General features: G+C 42.4%; 1 protein-coding gene across 5 annotated transcripts in view; it reads left to right on the top strand.

Annotated features, from left to right (window-relative positions):
- DOCK4 (dedicator of cytokinesis 4) overlaps positions 1-13,867 on the top strand; it is a 505,372-nt gene that overhangs the window by 126,620 nt on the left and 364,885 nt on the right. For all 5 annotated transcript variants that reach the window (XM_073573298.1, XM_073573297.1, XM_073573296.1 and 2 more), the window contains exons 2-3: positions 2,585-2,668; positions 8,364-8,404. In XM_073573298.1, the coding sequence (XP_073429399.1) occupies positions 2,585-2,668; positions 8,364-8,404 (125 nt within the window). The remainder of the gene's footprint in view (positions 1-2,584; positions 2,669-8,363; positions 8,405-13,867) is intronic.

The following is a 13,867-nucleotide window of genomic DNA, read 5'->3' as shown; positions in this document are numbered from 1 at the left end:
TGGTTAATGTAATTTACACAAACTGATGTAACCCGATTGTCTTGCATTTACAAATTATTTTTGATGTTGGCTTACCCCTCTAAATATTGTACTCCTTTACTGAATTGTGCTGCATCATGCTACTAAATGATTGACAGTCCATGTATTCACCTCTGTAGGAAAAACATCATGAACATTTAAGGGGTTGTCTGGTGAAAACCTGTTATATATAACCTATCCAAAAGATAAGTGATAACGTTTTAATCGAGGTAATTCCACCTTTGGAACTTACACAGGTTGATAGAACGGGGAAATTTTACTCTGGAGGGTGCACTTTTATTCCCATTGGATTGGAGCAGGAGTGCTCAAGCCCAACTAATGCTCCATTCTTTCTCGATGGGGTTGCCGGAAAAAGACAACCATAGTGTTCAGCAGACCGTAGGGAATGAATGGAGTTTCTATCAACCATACTTATTGCCTGTCCATTCTAACGGAGATAAAAATGCCTTGTTCTGCTAATGTGTACAGGTCCCAGCTGTCAGACCCCAACCGCTCAATACGTCACCTATCCTGCTATTAAATCAGAACTTCTTTTCACTGATGATTCCCTTCAATTATTTTAAATTTTTTTTAGATTAATAACTCGGAGAATATTCAGTGTGTAAATAATATTATAGTCATTTATTGCCAGAATAAAATGGTTGAAGTATTACCTGAAATGTATTGCATCAGTGTCATATCGTATGTGTATGGTAGCAGTGAATCTTGCACTGCGCAGGGGGTTAGACATGATGACCCTGGAGGTCCCTTCCAACTCTACCATTCTATTATTCTATTCCTCTTTTATTTGCGTATATGTGATACTAAACATTCATGCATTACTGGGTGCAGCTGCGAGTCATCTCCGTCTTATTTAATTTCTTTATCATCCAATCCATTCTGAGTATTAATTGCAAATCAGTGTGGTGGCTTCTGACATGAGATCAATACCTGCTGTAGGCTTTTATTAGCCAGCGAGTGTAGCATCTCCTGCCCAACCAGTATTCTGCTCTAGCTGATTTTCATCATGTAAGACCTAATAACTGCACGCAGCCCCAGGCCACGTAGTGGAACATCCAGACGCTATGAAGCAGCATATGGTTCTGTTGTAGGCTTTGGAATAATTAAGAATCCTTCTGTATTTAGCTGCCAAAACTCTGGTCTTGCGTCTCTCAGCAGTCTTCATGCTTTTAACAGTTGAAGTAACAGTTTGGTGGCTCCTTGCCCTGTGGGAGAATTATCTTCTGTCACTGCATAAAGAAGTAACAACAGTTTAGGTTTCTCGTGTCCTTTGTACTAGATTTGTATGACACGTGTTAACATATGTTATGTACACATCATCTTGGTTTTGGGATGGAATAAAAAGTCGTATACCCTGCGATATGCTGTTGGACATAGTAATACACATAAATGCTGAAGGGAAGGTCCTGGAATCGTGGAAATTATAGGGTAGACATGTTAATGTTATGCAAACTATAAAAAATGAACACTAAACTTTCAAAGTATCTTTATATGTTTAGGATAGAGTATGAGCGCCATGCACTTGCACGCCTTGTCATGTCAACAAAGTTGTTAATGGTGGTCTGAGTAATGTTCTGCCACTCTGAATGCACTTAGATATGCATATAATTAAGATCCGCTGTTGGCAGCTCCCTTTGCAACTGCTGACCAATGACATCGCAGATGTGCGTAATGGGAGACAAGTCCGAAGACTCTGCAGGCCATGGTAGCATATTTATGGCATTATTACTTATAGGTTTTGTCATGTTGAAAAACTGCTCCTGTGAGACTTTGGAGAATTGGCTATGCTACTGGTTCCATGACAAAATCAATGTAACTGATCTGTTAGTGTACCTGGAATGAAGGCTTAAAAGGGTCCAGCTACCATAAATCATGCCACCTCACACCATAATCTCGGCAGAAGGACCAGCGTGACGTTCCCTCGTGATGAGGCCTCTTCATGGCATTGACAAGGCAGTCTCCTGATCAATCTCTGGCTATTGCTACGTCCAAGACAATAGCGGGTGTCATCGCTGAAGTGATTAGATCTCCATTACCATCTTGTTTTGCACTATGATAGCTTTTGTGAGCGATGGAGTGAGGTCATGTGGGACACCTGTAGCTGGACATAACTCATGCTACTGTGAGCAGCCTGCATGACCTAATTATGCTGCCATGGCTTATAGCTTCTAGACATGTATCCCATTGGGCACATCTGGGACTTCATGATCAGCAATTTCAAAAAGCCTGCAGCAGATCTTGATGGTTCACGTGCTCAAGTACAATCAATGTGGCAGAGCATTCCTCAGACAACCATTAATAACCTCGTTGCTAACATGGCAAGGTTTGCCAGTGTGTGTACTTCTGCATATGCTGCTTCTATTTTTTCTTCATCATTTGCATATCATTATCTTGTATATTGATGCACTGATATCCATAATTTCAGAACTTTCCCTTCTTGTTGCAATTTCAGTACTAAGGAATACAGATAGGCTATTTATACTAAAGTAGTTAGTTATTGCTTGCTAGTGATTAACTTAACTGAATGTACCTTTTTCTTTCTTAGTGGTAGCCGGCTTCCGAGGAACAAATCCACATGGCTTAACATTAGAGATTGGAGACACTGTGCAAATTCTTGAGAAATCTGACGGTAAGATATTATGTGAAGAGTTCACAAATATTAGACAAGTAGTTTTAGGACCCTCCAGTCTTAAGTCAACACAACCCTCCAATTTTGGCGTGATTGGCCCATCTAATGTGTGTGGTCTGGGAATGTATCTGTGGACATATACACTGGGTACGGAAAGTATTCAGACCCCTTTAAATTTTTCACTCTTTGTTTCATTGCAGCCATTTGGTAAATTCGAAAAAGTAAATTTTTTCTCATTAATGTACACTCTGCACCCCATCTTGACTGAAAAAAACCCCCCAGAAATGTAGAGGTTTTCGCAAATTTATTAAAGAAAAACTGAAATATCACATGGCCATTAGTATTCAGACCCTTTGCTCAGTATTGAGTAGAAGTTCCCTAGTGCAGCTATGAGTATTCTTGGGAATGATGTAACAAGTTTTTCACACCTAGATTTGGGGATCCTCTGCATTCTTACTTGCAGATCCTCTCCAGTACCATCAGGTTGGATGGTGAATGTTGGTGGCCAGCCATTTTCAGGTCTCTCCAGAGATGCTCAATTGGGTTGATGTCAGGGCTCCGGCTGAGCCAGTCAAGAATGGTCACAGAGTTAGTTTTTCTGAAGCCACTCCTTTGTTATTTTAGCTGTGTGCTTACGGTCATTGACTTGTTGAAAGGTGATCTTTGGTACAAGTCTGAGGTCCAGAGCACTCTGGAAGAGGTTTTTGTCCCGGATATCTCTGTACTTTGCTGCATTCATGTTTCCTTCAATTGCAACCAGTCGTCCTGTCCCTGTAGCTGAAAAACACCCCCATAGCATGATACTGCCACCACCATGTTTCACTGATGGGATTGTATTGGGCAGGTGATGAGCAGTGCCTGGTTTTCTCCTCACATACCACTTAGAATTGTCACCAAAAAGTTATATCATCATCTCATCATACCAAAGAATCTTATTTCTCATAGTCTGGGAGTCCTTCATGTGTTTTTTTTTTTTTTTTTTGTTGTTGTTGTTTTTTTAGCAAACTCTATGTGGGCTTTCATATGTCTTGCACTGAGGAGAGGCTTCCATCAGACTACTCTGCCATAAAGGCCCGACTGGTGGAGGGCTGCAGGGATAGTTGACTTTGTGGAACTTTCTCCCATCTCCCTACTGCATCTGTGGATCTCAGTCACATAGATCTTGGGGTTCTTGTTTACATCTCTCACCAAGGCTCTTCTCCCACGATTGCTCAGTTTGGCTGGAAGGCCAGGTCTAGGAAGACTTCTGGTGGTCCCAAACTTCTTCCATTTAATTATTATGGAGGCCACTGTGCTCTTAGGAACCTTGACTACTGCAGAAATTCTTTTGTAACCTTGGCCAGATCTGTGCCTTGCCACAATTCTGTCTCTGAGCACCGTGGCCAGTTCATTTGACCTCCTGATTCTCATTTGGTCTGACATGCACTGTGAGCTGTGAGGTCTTATATAGACAGGTTTGTGTCTTTACAAATCATCATATCAGTTTAATTAAACACAGCTGGACTCCAATGAAGGAGTAGAACCATCTCAAGGAGGATCACAAGGAAATGGACAGCATGTGACTTAAATATGATTGTTTGATCAGAGAGTCAGAATACTTATGACCATGTGATATTTCAGATTTTCTTTTTTAATAAATTTGCAAAAAATTCTACATACCGTATACACTTGCGTATAAGCCGATCCCCCTAATTTTGCCACAAAAAACTGGGAAAACTTATTGACTCGAGTATGAGCCTAGGATGGAAAATGCAGCAGCTACTGGTAAATTTAAAAAATAAAAATAGATACCAATAGAAGTGAAATTAATTGAGACATCAGTAGGTTAAATGTTTTTGAATATCCATATTGAATCAGGAGCTCCATATAATGCTCCATACAGTTCATGATGGCCCATAAGATGCTCCATACAAAATACACCCCATATAATGCTGCACAAAGGTTAATAATGGCCCCATAAGATGCTCCTTAGAATAATATGCCCCATATGCTGCTCCATAAAGGTTATGGCCCTATAAGATGCTTCATAGAATAGGCCCCATATGCTGCCCCCATAAGATGCTCCATAGATTTTGCCTCCATATGCTGTCCCCATATGCTGCTCCATAGATTATGCCCCAATATTCTGCCCCCATAAGATGCTCCATAGATTATGTCCCTATATGCTGCCCCTATAAGATGCTCCATAGATTATTCCCCCATATGCTGCCCCTATACGATGCTCCATAGATTATTCCCCCATATGCGGCCCCTATAAGATGCTCCATAGATTATACCCCTATATGCTGCCCCCATAAGATTCTCCATAGATTATGCCCCAATATGCTGCCCCTATAAGATGCTCCATAGATTATTCCCCCATATGCTGCCCCTATAAGATGCTCCATAGATTATTCCCCCATATGCTGCCCCTATAAGATGCTCCATAGATTATACCCCTATATGCTGCCCCCATAAGATGCTCCATAGATTATGTCCCAATATGCTGCCCCTATAAGATGCTCCATAGATTATACCCCTATATGCTGCCCCCATAAGATGCTGCATACATTATGCCCCCATATGCTGCCCCCATAAGATGCTCCATAGATTATGCCCCCATGTGCTGCCCCATAAGATGCTCCATACATTATGCCCTCATGTGCTGCCCCCATAAGATGCTCCATACATTATGTCCCCATGTGCTGCTGCTGCTGCATTTAAAAATGAAAAAAAAATGACATACTCACCTCTCCGTCGCTGGGGCCAGGTGCCGCTGCTTGCTGCTGTCTGGCACGTCATCTGTCAGTGACGTTCAGACTGCAGGGGGCGGGGCGCGGCGCGCACTAACACGTCACCGCGCCCTCTGCTGTCTGAACGTCACTGACAGATGATGTGCTGGACAGCAGCAAGCAGCGATGGACCCGAACAGGTGGGTATCGCTATACTTACCCGGTCCTGGCACGGTCTCTGCAGCCCCCAGCTTCTCCGCGATCTCCCTTCCTGCCTTCAGCGGTCATGTAGTACCGCTCATTACACCTCATGAATATGCGCATATTCATGAGTGTAATGAGCGGTACCATGTGACCGCTGAAGGAAGAAAGGGAGATCGCGGAGAAGCTGGGGGCTGCAGAGACCGTGCCAGGACTGGTAAGGATGACCTGACACCCCCGCCACCCCTCCAACTCCGACCCCCTGGTGTATATGACTCGAATATAAGCCGAGAGGGGGACTTTCAGCCCAAAAAAATGGGCTGAAAATCTCGGCTTATATTCGAGTATATACGGTATTTGTTTTTTTTTCCAGTCAAGATGGGGTGCAGAGTGTACATTAATGAGAAAAAAAATGAACTTTTTTAAATTTAACAAATGGCTGCAATGAAACAGTGTGAACAATTTAAAGGGGCCTGAATACTTTCCGTACCCACTGTAGATCAGCATGGTGAAATTTAATTGTTTGACCATTCGGTTCTGCAGGAAGATTAGCCGCAGCCATATTGTTTTGGCAGCTGCTTTCTTAGAAAAAGCACAGAAGCGTTTGGCTGAGCCGAACATATTGTGTATGGTGGAGTTGATCATACAATATCTAACGGGTTTGACCAGCAGAAGTCTTTTTGTTGCCTACTTCTCATGGCAGTTTGTGAGTTGACAACATTAAATATTCCTTAGGTACCCTGCATTATACTATTAAGAGTTCTCCTCTATTGCACAACTACTTCTTAAAGGGAACCTGTCAACTGGATTGTGCACAGTAACCTGCAGACAGTGTGAGGTTGGCACCGTTATACTGATGAAAATTATACCTTGGTTGATGAAATCCGTTTTGTGGTTGCCATCTTGATGGAGACAATTTTTTCCTCTAGCAAAATTGGCGCTGGCAGCTCCTGTGCAGTAGCATCGATCGGATTGCCGATAGATGCTACTGCGCAGGGGTGGTCGGCGCAATTTTGAGACAGATTTTTTTTTTCAGAATAAATGTATATCTCAATAAAATAATTTAATGCATATTATAGTTGTGATTATGCTGCAGCGCAGGCTTCCACCGGCACCTGCCTGCTAAATGTGGTTCCCCCCCAATTCATATTATACTCAGTATGTAAAGTAGGAGGCAGGTCACTGAGGGATCAATGACCTGTCATAAGCCTTACAGATGAATATCTAAGCAGAGGACTAAAAGACCCCCACCCACAGGCCCGCCCCTGAGCACGAGAATCTCATTAACTGAAAACTACAAATAAAGATTATACAACAACCATAAGACTGATTTCCTGAACCAAGGTATCCTTTAGATCAGTATAATGGCGCCAAAGTGATACTCTCTGTAGATTACTCAGCACAATCCTGCCTTTAATGGCTTCACTGCACGACATAACACAAAACCTTTCATGCTTGCCTCTTGAAGATGCACTGTTTCTGTGATGTCTATACGGTGTCTCTCTGCTGTCACTTGAGATTGTTATTGGTGCAACCAATCGGCAACCACTGTATGGTTGCTATCTTTACAGAAATGGCACTATTCCAGGTGGTACATAGGAAGCACTATTGTTTTATGTTGTACAATTAAAGTGAACCTGTCAGCAGGATTTCGCTAAGTAAACTACATGCATTGTCAGGTTGGCAATGCTAAAATGATTAAAATTATACCTGGGGTGAAGATATATGTCTTGTGGTTCTTGTGTAATCGATGTTAGAAGTTTTCAGTTAATGATATGTCCGTGCTTTGGGGAGGCCTGTGAGCAGAGTCTTATCTTCCTGTTCTAAGCCAGAGAAATCAAGAAAAGACCTTACCACAGGCCACCCCTAAGCAAAACCATTCTATCTCTATGTTAAAGAACATGTTCGTGCTTTGGGGCAGCCTATGGGCAGGTCTCTTCTTGGTTTCTCTGGCCTAGAGCAGGAAGGTAAAGGCCCCGTCACACTAAGCGATATCGCTAGCAATATCGCTAAAGCGTCACCGATTTTGTGACGCAGCAGCGATATTGCTAGTGATATCGCTATGTGTGATGCTTACCTCCGACCGGCTCCCCCGCTGGTTATCGCTGATTGCGCGAGAACGTCCTGGGCCGTTTCTCGTTGGCTGCTTCCTGCTGGGCTTCCTGCTGGCGCCGACGAGCGACGCGTGGAAGTGGGCAGGAGGACGTCTTCATCGCCGCGTCTGACAGGTCAGTAACGATCGCTGCTGCGTCGCTACATCGCTAGTGAGATCTGCCTGTTTGGCAGCTCACTAGCGACCACTTAGCGATGCACCAGCGATCCTGACCGGGTCATATCGTTGTCGGGATCGCTGGTGCATCGCTTAGTGTGATGGGGCCTTTCGACTCTGCCTACAGTCCCACCTTGGAGCACGGGCATATCATTAACTGAAAACTTCTAACAATTATTACACAAGAATCATAAGACGAATTACATCACCCTAGGTATCATTTTAATCAGTTTAACACTGCCAACCTAACAATGTCTGTAGTTTACTTAGGAGAATCCTGCTGACAGGTTCACTTTGAGCTATGATGAAGTATGGGGTCTTTCGCTACTGGAACAATCCTATAAGAATATTAGTATGTTTTTAATTTGTGAGCCATATGACTACAATATTTAAAGTATTAAAATGCCCTATTAGCATACTCTGTAGACCTTTTAGAATGAATGAGGAAGTTTGTTTATATTTTTATAGTGCAATTTAAATGAGCAAGTAAGCTTTAGCATTTTTATTTTTGCAGGTTGGTACAGAGGATTTGCCCTGAAGAATCCAAATGCCAAGGTATTGTATTTGTACTTGTTTCTTGGTTTAGTTAGAATAACACAGCCTACAATTGCAGCACCCTCTGTTCCATATAATTATTATATACAGTACATTATAATAAAAAAAGAGAAGAGCCAGCACTGCCAGTGGTCAGAACCCATAACATGATGTGCATATGCACATATCTTACTGCATTCAAAATGAGACATTTAGCAAAATATTGAGCCACCCCGCCACGCCAAGGCAATCTCATATGGGGGGTCCTACTCTACATTTTTATTTATTCACTGTGCCATTGCGGCCTCCTAAATGTTTTAAAAGCAAGACCATATCAAATGCAATCCATACCTGAAGCATATCTGCATCACTCCCGTGCAGCCAGATGGAGCAGGTGCACATAAAGGCCAACCAGGTCTGAACACAGACATCTCAGGTTTGACCTCCACACACTGCCTAACCAGCAAACACAGATGAAGGGCAATGCAGGCTCAGACAGGGATGCAAAAATAAATAAAGCCTGGGGCAGGGCGGGGCTGCCGTGAGTGTGCACAGCAGCCTAGATCAATCACAATAAACACAGAAAAGATGGCGAACATGACCCAGCGTGCACGGCAACAGTGGTGGTCAGCCACAAAACCAATTTGCAATAAAAAAAGAGAAAAGCCAGCACTGCCAGTGGTCAGAACGCATAACATGAGGTGCATATGCACATATCTTACTGCATTCAAAATGAGACATTTAGCAAAATATTGATCAATATATTGAGCCACCCCGCCACGCCAAGGCAATCTCATATGGGGGGTCCTACTCTACATTTTTATTTATTCACTGTGCCATTGCGGCCTCCTAAATGTTTTAAAAGCAAGACCATATCAAATGCATGGATTGTTATGCGTTCTGACCACTGGCAGTGCTGGCTTTTCTCTTTTTTTTATTGCAAATTGATTTTGTGGCTGACCACCACTGTTGCCGTGCACGCTGGGTCATGTTCGCCATCTTTTCTGTGTTTATTGTGATTGATCTAGGCTGCTGTGCACACTCACGGCAGCCCCGCCCTGCCCCAGGCTTTATTTATTTTTGCATCCATGTCTGAGCCTGCATTGCCCTTCATCTGTGTTTGCTGGTCAGGCAGTGTGTGGAGGTCAAACCTGAGATGTCTGTGTTCAGACCTGGTTGGCCTTCATCTGCACCTGCTCCATCTGGCTGCACGGGAGTGATGCAGTCATGCTTCAGGTATGGATTGCATTTGATATGGTCTTGCTTTTAAAACATTTAGGAGGCCGCAATGGCACAGTGAATAAATAAAAATGTAGAGTAGGACCCCCCATATGAGATTGCCTTGGCGTGGCGGGGTGGCTCAATATATTGATCAATATTTTGCTAAATGTCTCATTTTGAATGCAGTAAGATATGTGCATATGCACCTCATGTTATACGTTCTGACCACTGGCAGTGCTGGCTTTTCTCTTTTTTTAATACAGTACATTATAATAATGCTGTGTAACAGAGAAATGTAGATGAATCAGTGGTTATAGCTATATGATTCAGATGCAAGAATTACTATAGTGCAAGATAACGAAAAACAAAGGCGTATTAAAATATTATACTATGGTTAGTGAATTAATTAACTTTTTAAAGTCTGTTCACTACAAATCTACTAACAGTCCTGCTCCAAAAACCCATCCTATTCCACTTTTTATGGATCCAGTTAAGGACCAGATTCATACACCCGTATTTCGCTGTCCGAGTATGGCCTGGGATAACCAGTTGCAGGTTTCTTGACTCGAATTTAACATCATCATAGGCATATAGTCTGTTGCGTTCAGGTCAGAGGACTCCACTCCATCTAAACCATAGAACATGGATGTGTGAATCCTCCCTCGGTCAGCTGTCTGAGGGATTGGACAGCTGAATATCTGAAGCCAGGTTGACATAGACTGATGAGCACCCTCAAATAAAAACATAAGCAGTTGTATTCTGTCTCCTCTCCTTCATATACATAGCTCTTAATAAATGCTGTATATGAAACATAAGCAGTCACTGGTCGTTTTTGAGCTTTGAAAAAATTGAGCGTAGACCTATTAAGCATAGACTGATAAGGCAGATACTACGTAGGCTCCTCTTACATGGGTGGATTGTCAACCTAGGTTATTGATCAGTGCTCACTTGATGTGATTTTCATTGATTAGTAGTCGTGAGGCTATTTGTAGAATCGATCCCCTGTTCACCCTCACTTTAATTATTGTCAGCAGCATTCCCTTTTAACGTGAGGCGCATGTGCTACTGACCAATAATTATTTTTAGGTTCTCCTAAAAGATGCCATCAGCTGATAGATATACACTTACATATTTGATGGTTGATCAGTGAGCAGTGATTCAGAGAAGGTTCTCTCTGCCGGTCCATGTTAAAGGGTCAAAGCATGCCTTATTTACCTTGTAAGAAAAAGAGATTTAAACACATTTTAGAAGCACAATTAAGAAAACAAAATCTAATATAATATTTAGAAATGACAAGTTAGTATTCTTTACGTTTATATGCAACCAAAAAACTGTTCAGCAGCCATAACTGTCTTTTATTTGTTATATATTTTATTATTTAATAAAAATCATTACGTTTAGGCCTGTTTCACATTTCTGTTTCTTGCCATCAGTCAAAATCCGCCATTTTGCAAAAAGAACGTATCAGCCATTTTTTTTTGCGGATCCGTTTTTTTCCCATTGACTTGCATTAGCGGCGGATTTTGACGGATGGTCATCCGTTGGATCCATTTTTTGACGGATCCGCCAAAATGTTGGCGTCCGCTGACTTCAGTGGACGGACAATGAAATGTTTTTTGTCTGCGTCAAAATAGCAGATAGCAACGGATCCGCCTCTGTCCGCCATTCGTTATAATGGTCGCCTGTGGGCGGTGGTTCCGTTGCCAACCGTTTTTTGCCAGAATCCGGCAACGGATCCGCTTTTTGACACTGAGCATGCCCGGAAGAATTTCCTTGCCAGACATTTAACCCCAATTTCCGTTCTGGCGGCAGAAACATCGCTCTCTCTCTTTCCTTTTTCCAGGTTCGTGTTCTTTACATTTCCACCACTAGCTGATAATGCGGATCCGTCAAAAAAATGGATCCGGTGGCCTCTGTTTGTGCCACAACGGAAACGGATCCGTTTTTTCACATTCTTGCGGATTTACACTGACGTAAAAAAAAACGGAAATGTGAAAAAGGCCTTAGGTTGCAGAATTTTGATGTTTGGTTACTCCCCCTCCCCACTCCCTTAAATATGTATGCTGCTACCAACATTCATGAAATGTTTGTTTGTCACTTTGATAAGTTTGTAACTCAGGTTGATTCACTTGGGTAAATTCCCAACTGGGGATTAATCATTGGGGTTTGGCAGATGGAAGAGTCTTTGCTGACGCTGTTTCAAGGGAGACACAAGGGGCCAATCTCACTAAGATGTTATATACCATAGTTGGATATTTAAGTCATTCAGTGGCACAAATTGGTCAAACGTTTCTAATGCACACGATTTTAACAGTTGGTGACATTTTCTAGGGTGTTATATCAAGTGGACAAAGTTCTTGGTACGTTTCTGTTAAAGGGAATATGTCAATAGGATCAACCCTCCTAAGCCATTTATATATGCATGCAGGTTATAGAAAGTTAAAATGATATATTGACATCTGTGATCTGATGTTATATTCCAGATAAATCCATTTTTTTCTTAATATGTAAATGAACTGGATGTTTGGGTTCGACCGAACGTTTAAAAAAGCTCAGTTCGGGTACCAGAACAGTACCCAAACCCCATTCAGGTCAATGGGGGGGCCTGAACATCGGTTTGTTTGCCACACTCTCATCTACATGACATCACAGCAAACACTGCTTCTGATCGGCGGTAAGATTATTACCAGCGGTCAGAAAGCTGTGGTTCCCACGTTTAACTTCAGTCACTGAGGCATTGGCTAATAAGAGAAAACTAACCCCATCAGCCTATGCCTGCTGCCGCTAATAACATCCGGAGCAGGCGCGATTGATGGGAGGATTCATCAGCTGGCGCTTGCACTGAAAATACACAATAAAAATAAATAAGTACAAATAAAATGGAAACATTGTGTGGGACCTGTTCTCTTTTTTTTTTTTTATAACAAGCATGGCAAAACTGACAGCTGCAGGCTGTAACCCTCAGCTGTCAGCTTTATCATGGCTGTTTATCAAGAATAGTGGCGTAAATGATTTCAATAATCAGGGGAAGATTCCTGAGGAGAGAATTTGCATATTCCCAGTACCTTTTTTTTTTAAAATGATTTCAATAATCAGGGGAAGAGTCCTGAGGAGAGAATTTGTATATTCCCAGTGCCTTCTGGGATAAGTGAAGAGTCTCCGCGATCTCAACGATCACTGGATTTTGGCCGTTGCAGCTGAAAAGAGGAAATCGGTAAATTTTGGCTCATTTTTCATTGCCTTGAAATCTCTTTAACAATAACAATATGGAAGAGGCCAGGAGCCATTTGGTGAGCTGCATTTCTTGCTACATGTTCACAGACTTACCAGTGGAAAAGCCAAACTTCACATGCCACAAATGCAAGCTTGTATCCCTGTTGAAAGAAAAGTTGCAAAATCTCAAAGAGAGGTTAGCTACTTTGAAGATCATTAAGGAAGGTGAAGAGTTCTTAGACAGAGCAGAATTATCTCTTCATGTTACAGAAAGAGAAGAAATTCGAAGTACACCTGAAGAAACAGACGAATGGAAACATGTGACCCAGAGAAGCAGGAGGATCGGGAGTCAGTCAGCACCCATACTGCTAAGGAACCAGTACCAGGCTCTTACGCAGGAGAACGATGACGAAATACATCAGGATAACACTTTGCCCACAAACAGCAACCTTGTACGCCTTCAGAGTCATCCTGGATGGAGAAAGAAAAATGTTGTGAAGAAGAAACGGAGAGTGGTGGTCATGGGGGATTCCCTGTTGAGAGGAATAGAGACTGCTATCTGCAGTCCGGATATAACCTCAAGAGAAATGTGCTGTCTTCCTGGTGCAAAAATTAAAGATGTGTCTGACAGGATATCAGGACTCTTCAGACCTACAGATGACTACCCATTCCTGCTAATATATGTGGGGACAAATGACACAGCAAGAAATTACCTGGAAACCATCTGCAGAGACTTTGAAAACTTAGGTAAGAAAGTGAAAGAACTGGGAGCGCAGGTGGTCTTCTCTTCCATCCTCCCAGTGGATGGCCATGGAACAAGGAGGTGGAATAAGATTCTGCAGGTGAACAACTGGCTATGTCGATGGTGCCGTCAGCAAGGATTTCGATTTCTGGATCATGGAGTGAATAACCTATACGATGGACTACTTGCTAGAGATGGGGTGCACCTTATGAAGACTGGAAAACATGTATTTGTAAGTCGCCTTGCTACACTCATCAGGAGAGCTTTAAACTAGAACAATGTAGGAAGGGAAGCAAAAGGCCAGAAAA

The sequence above is a fragment of the Dendrobates tinctorius genome, unplaced genomic scaffold (genome assembly GCF_039654945.1).
Source record: "Dendrobates tinctorius isolate UK_male_01 unplaced genomic scaffold, ASM3965494v1 ptg000035l, whole genome shotgun sequence".
Taxonomy (NCBI): domain Eukaryota; kingdom Metazoa; phylum Chordata; class Amphibia; order Anura; family Dendrobatidae; genus Dendrobates; species Dendrobates tinctorius.
The sequence above is the reverse complement of the archived record's forward strand: the minus strand, read 5'-3'. Positions and strand labels throughout refer to the sequence as shown.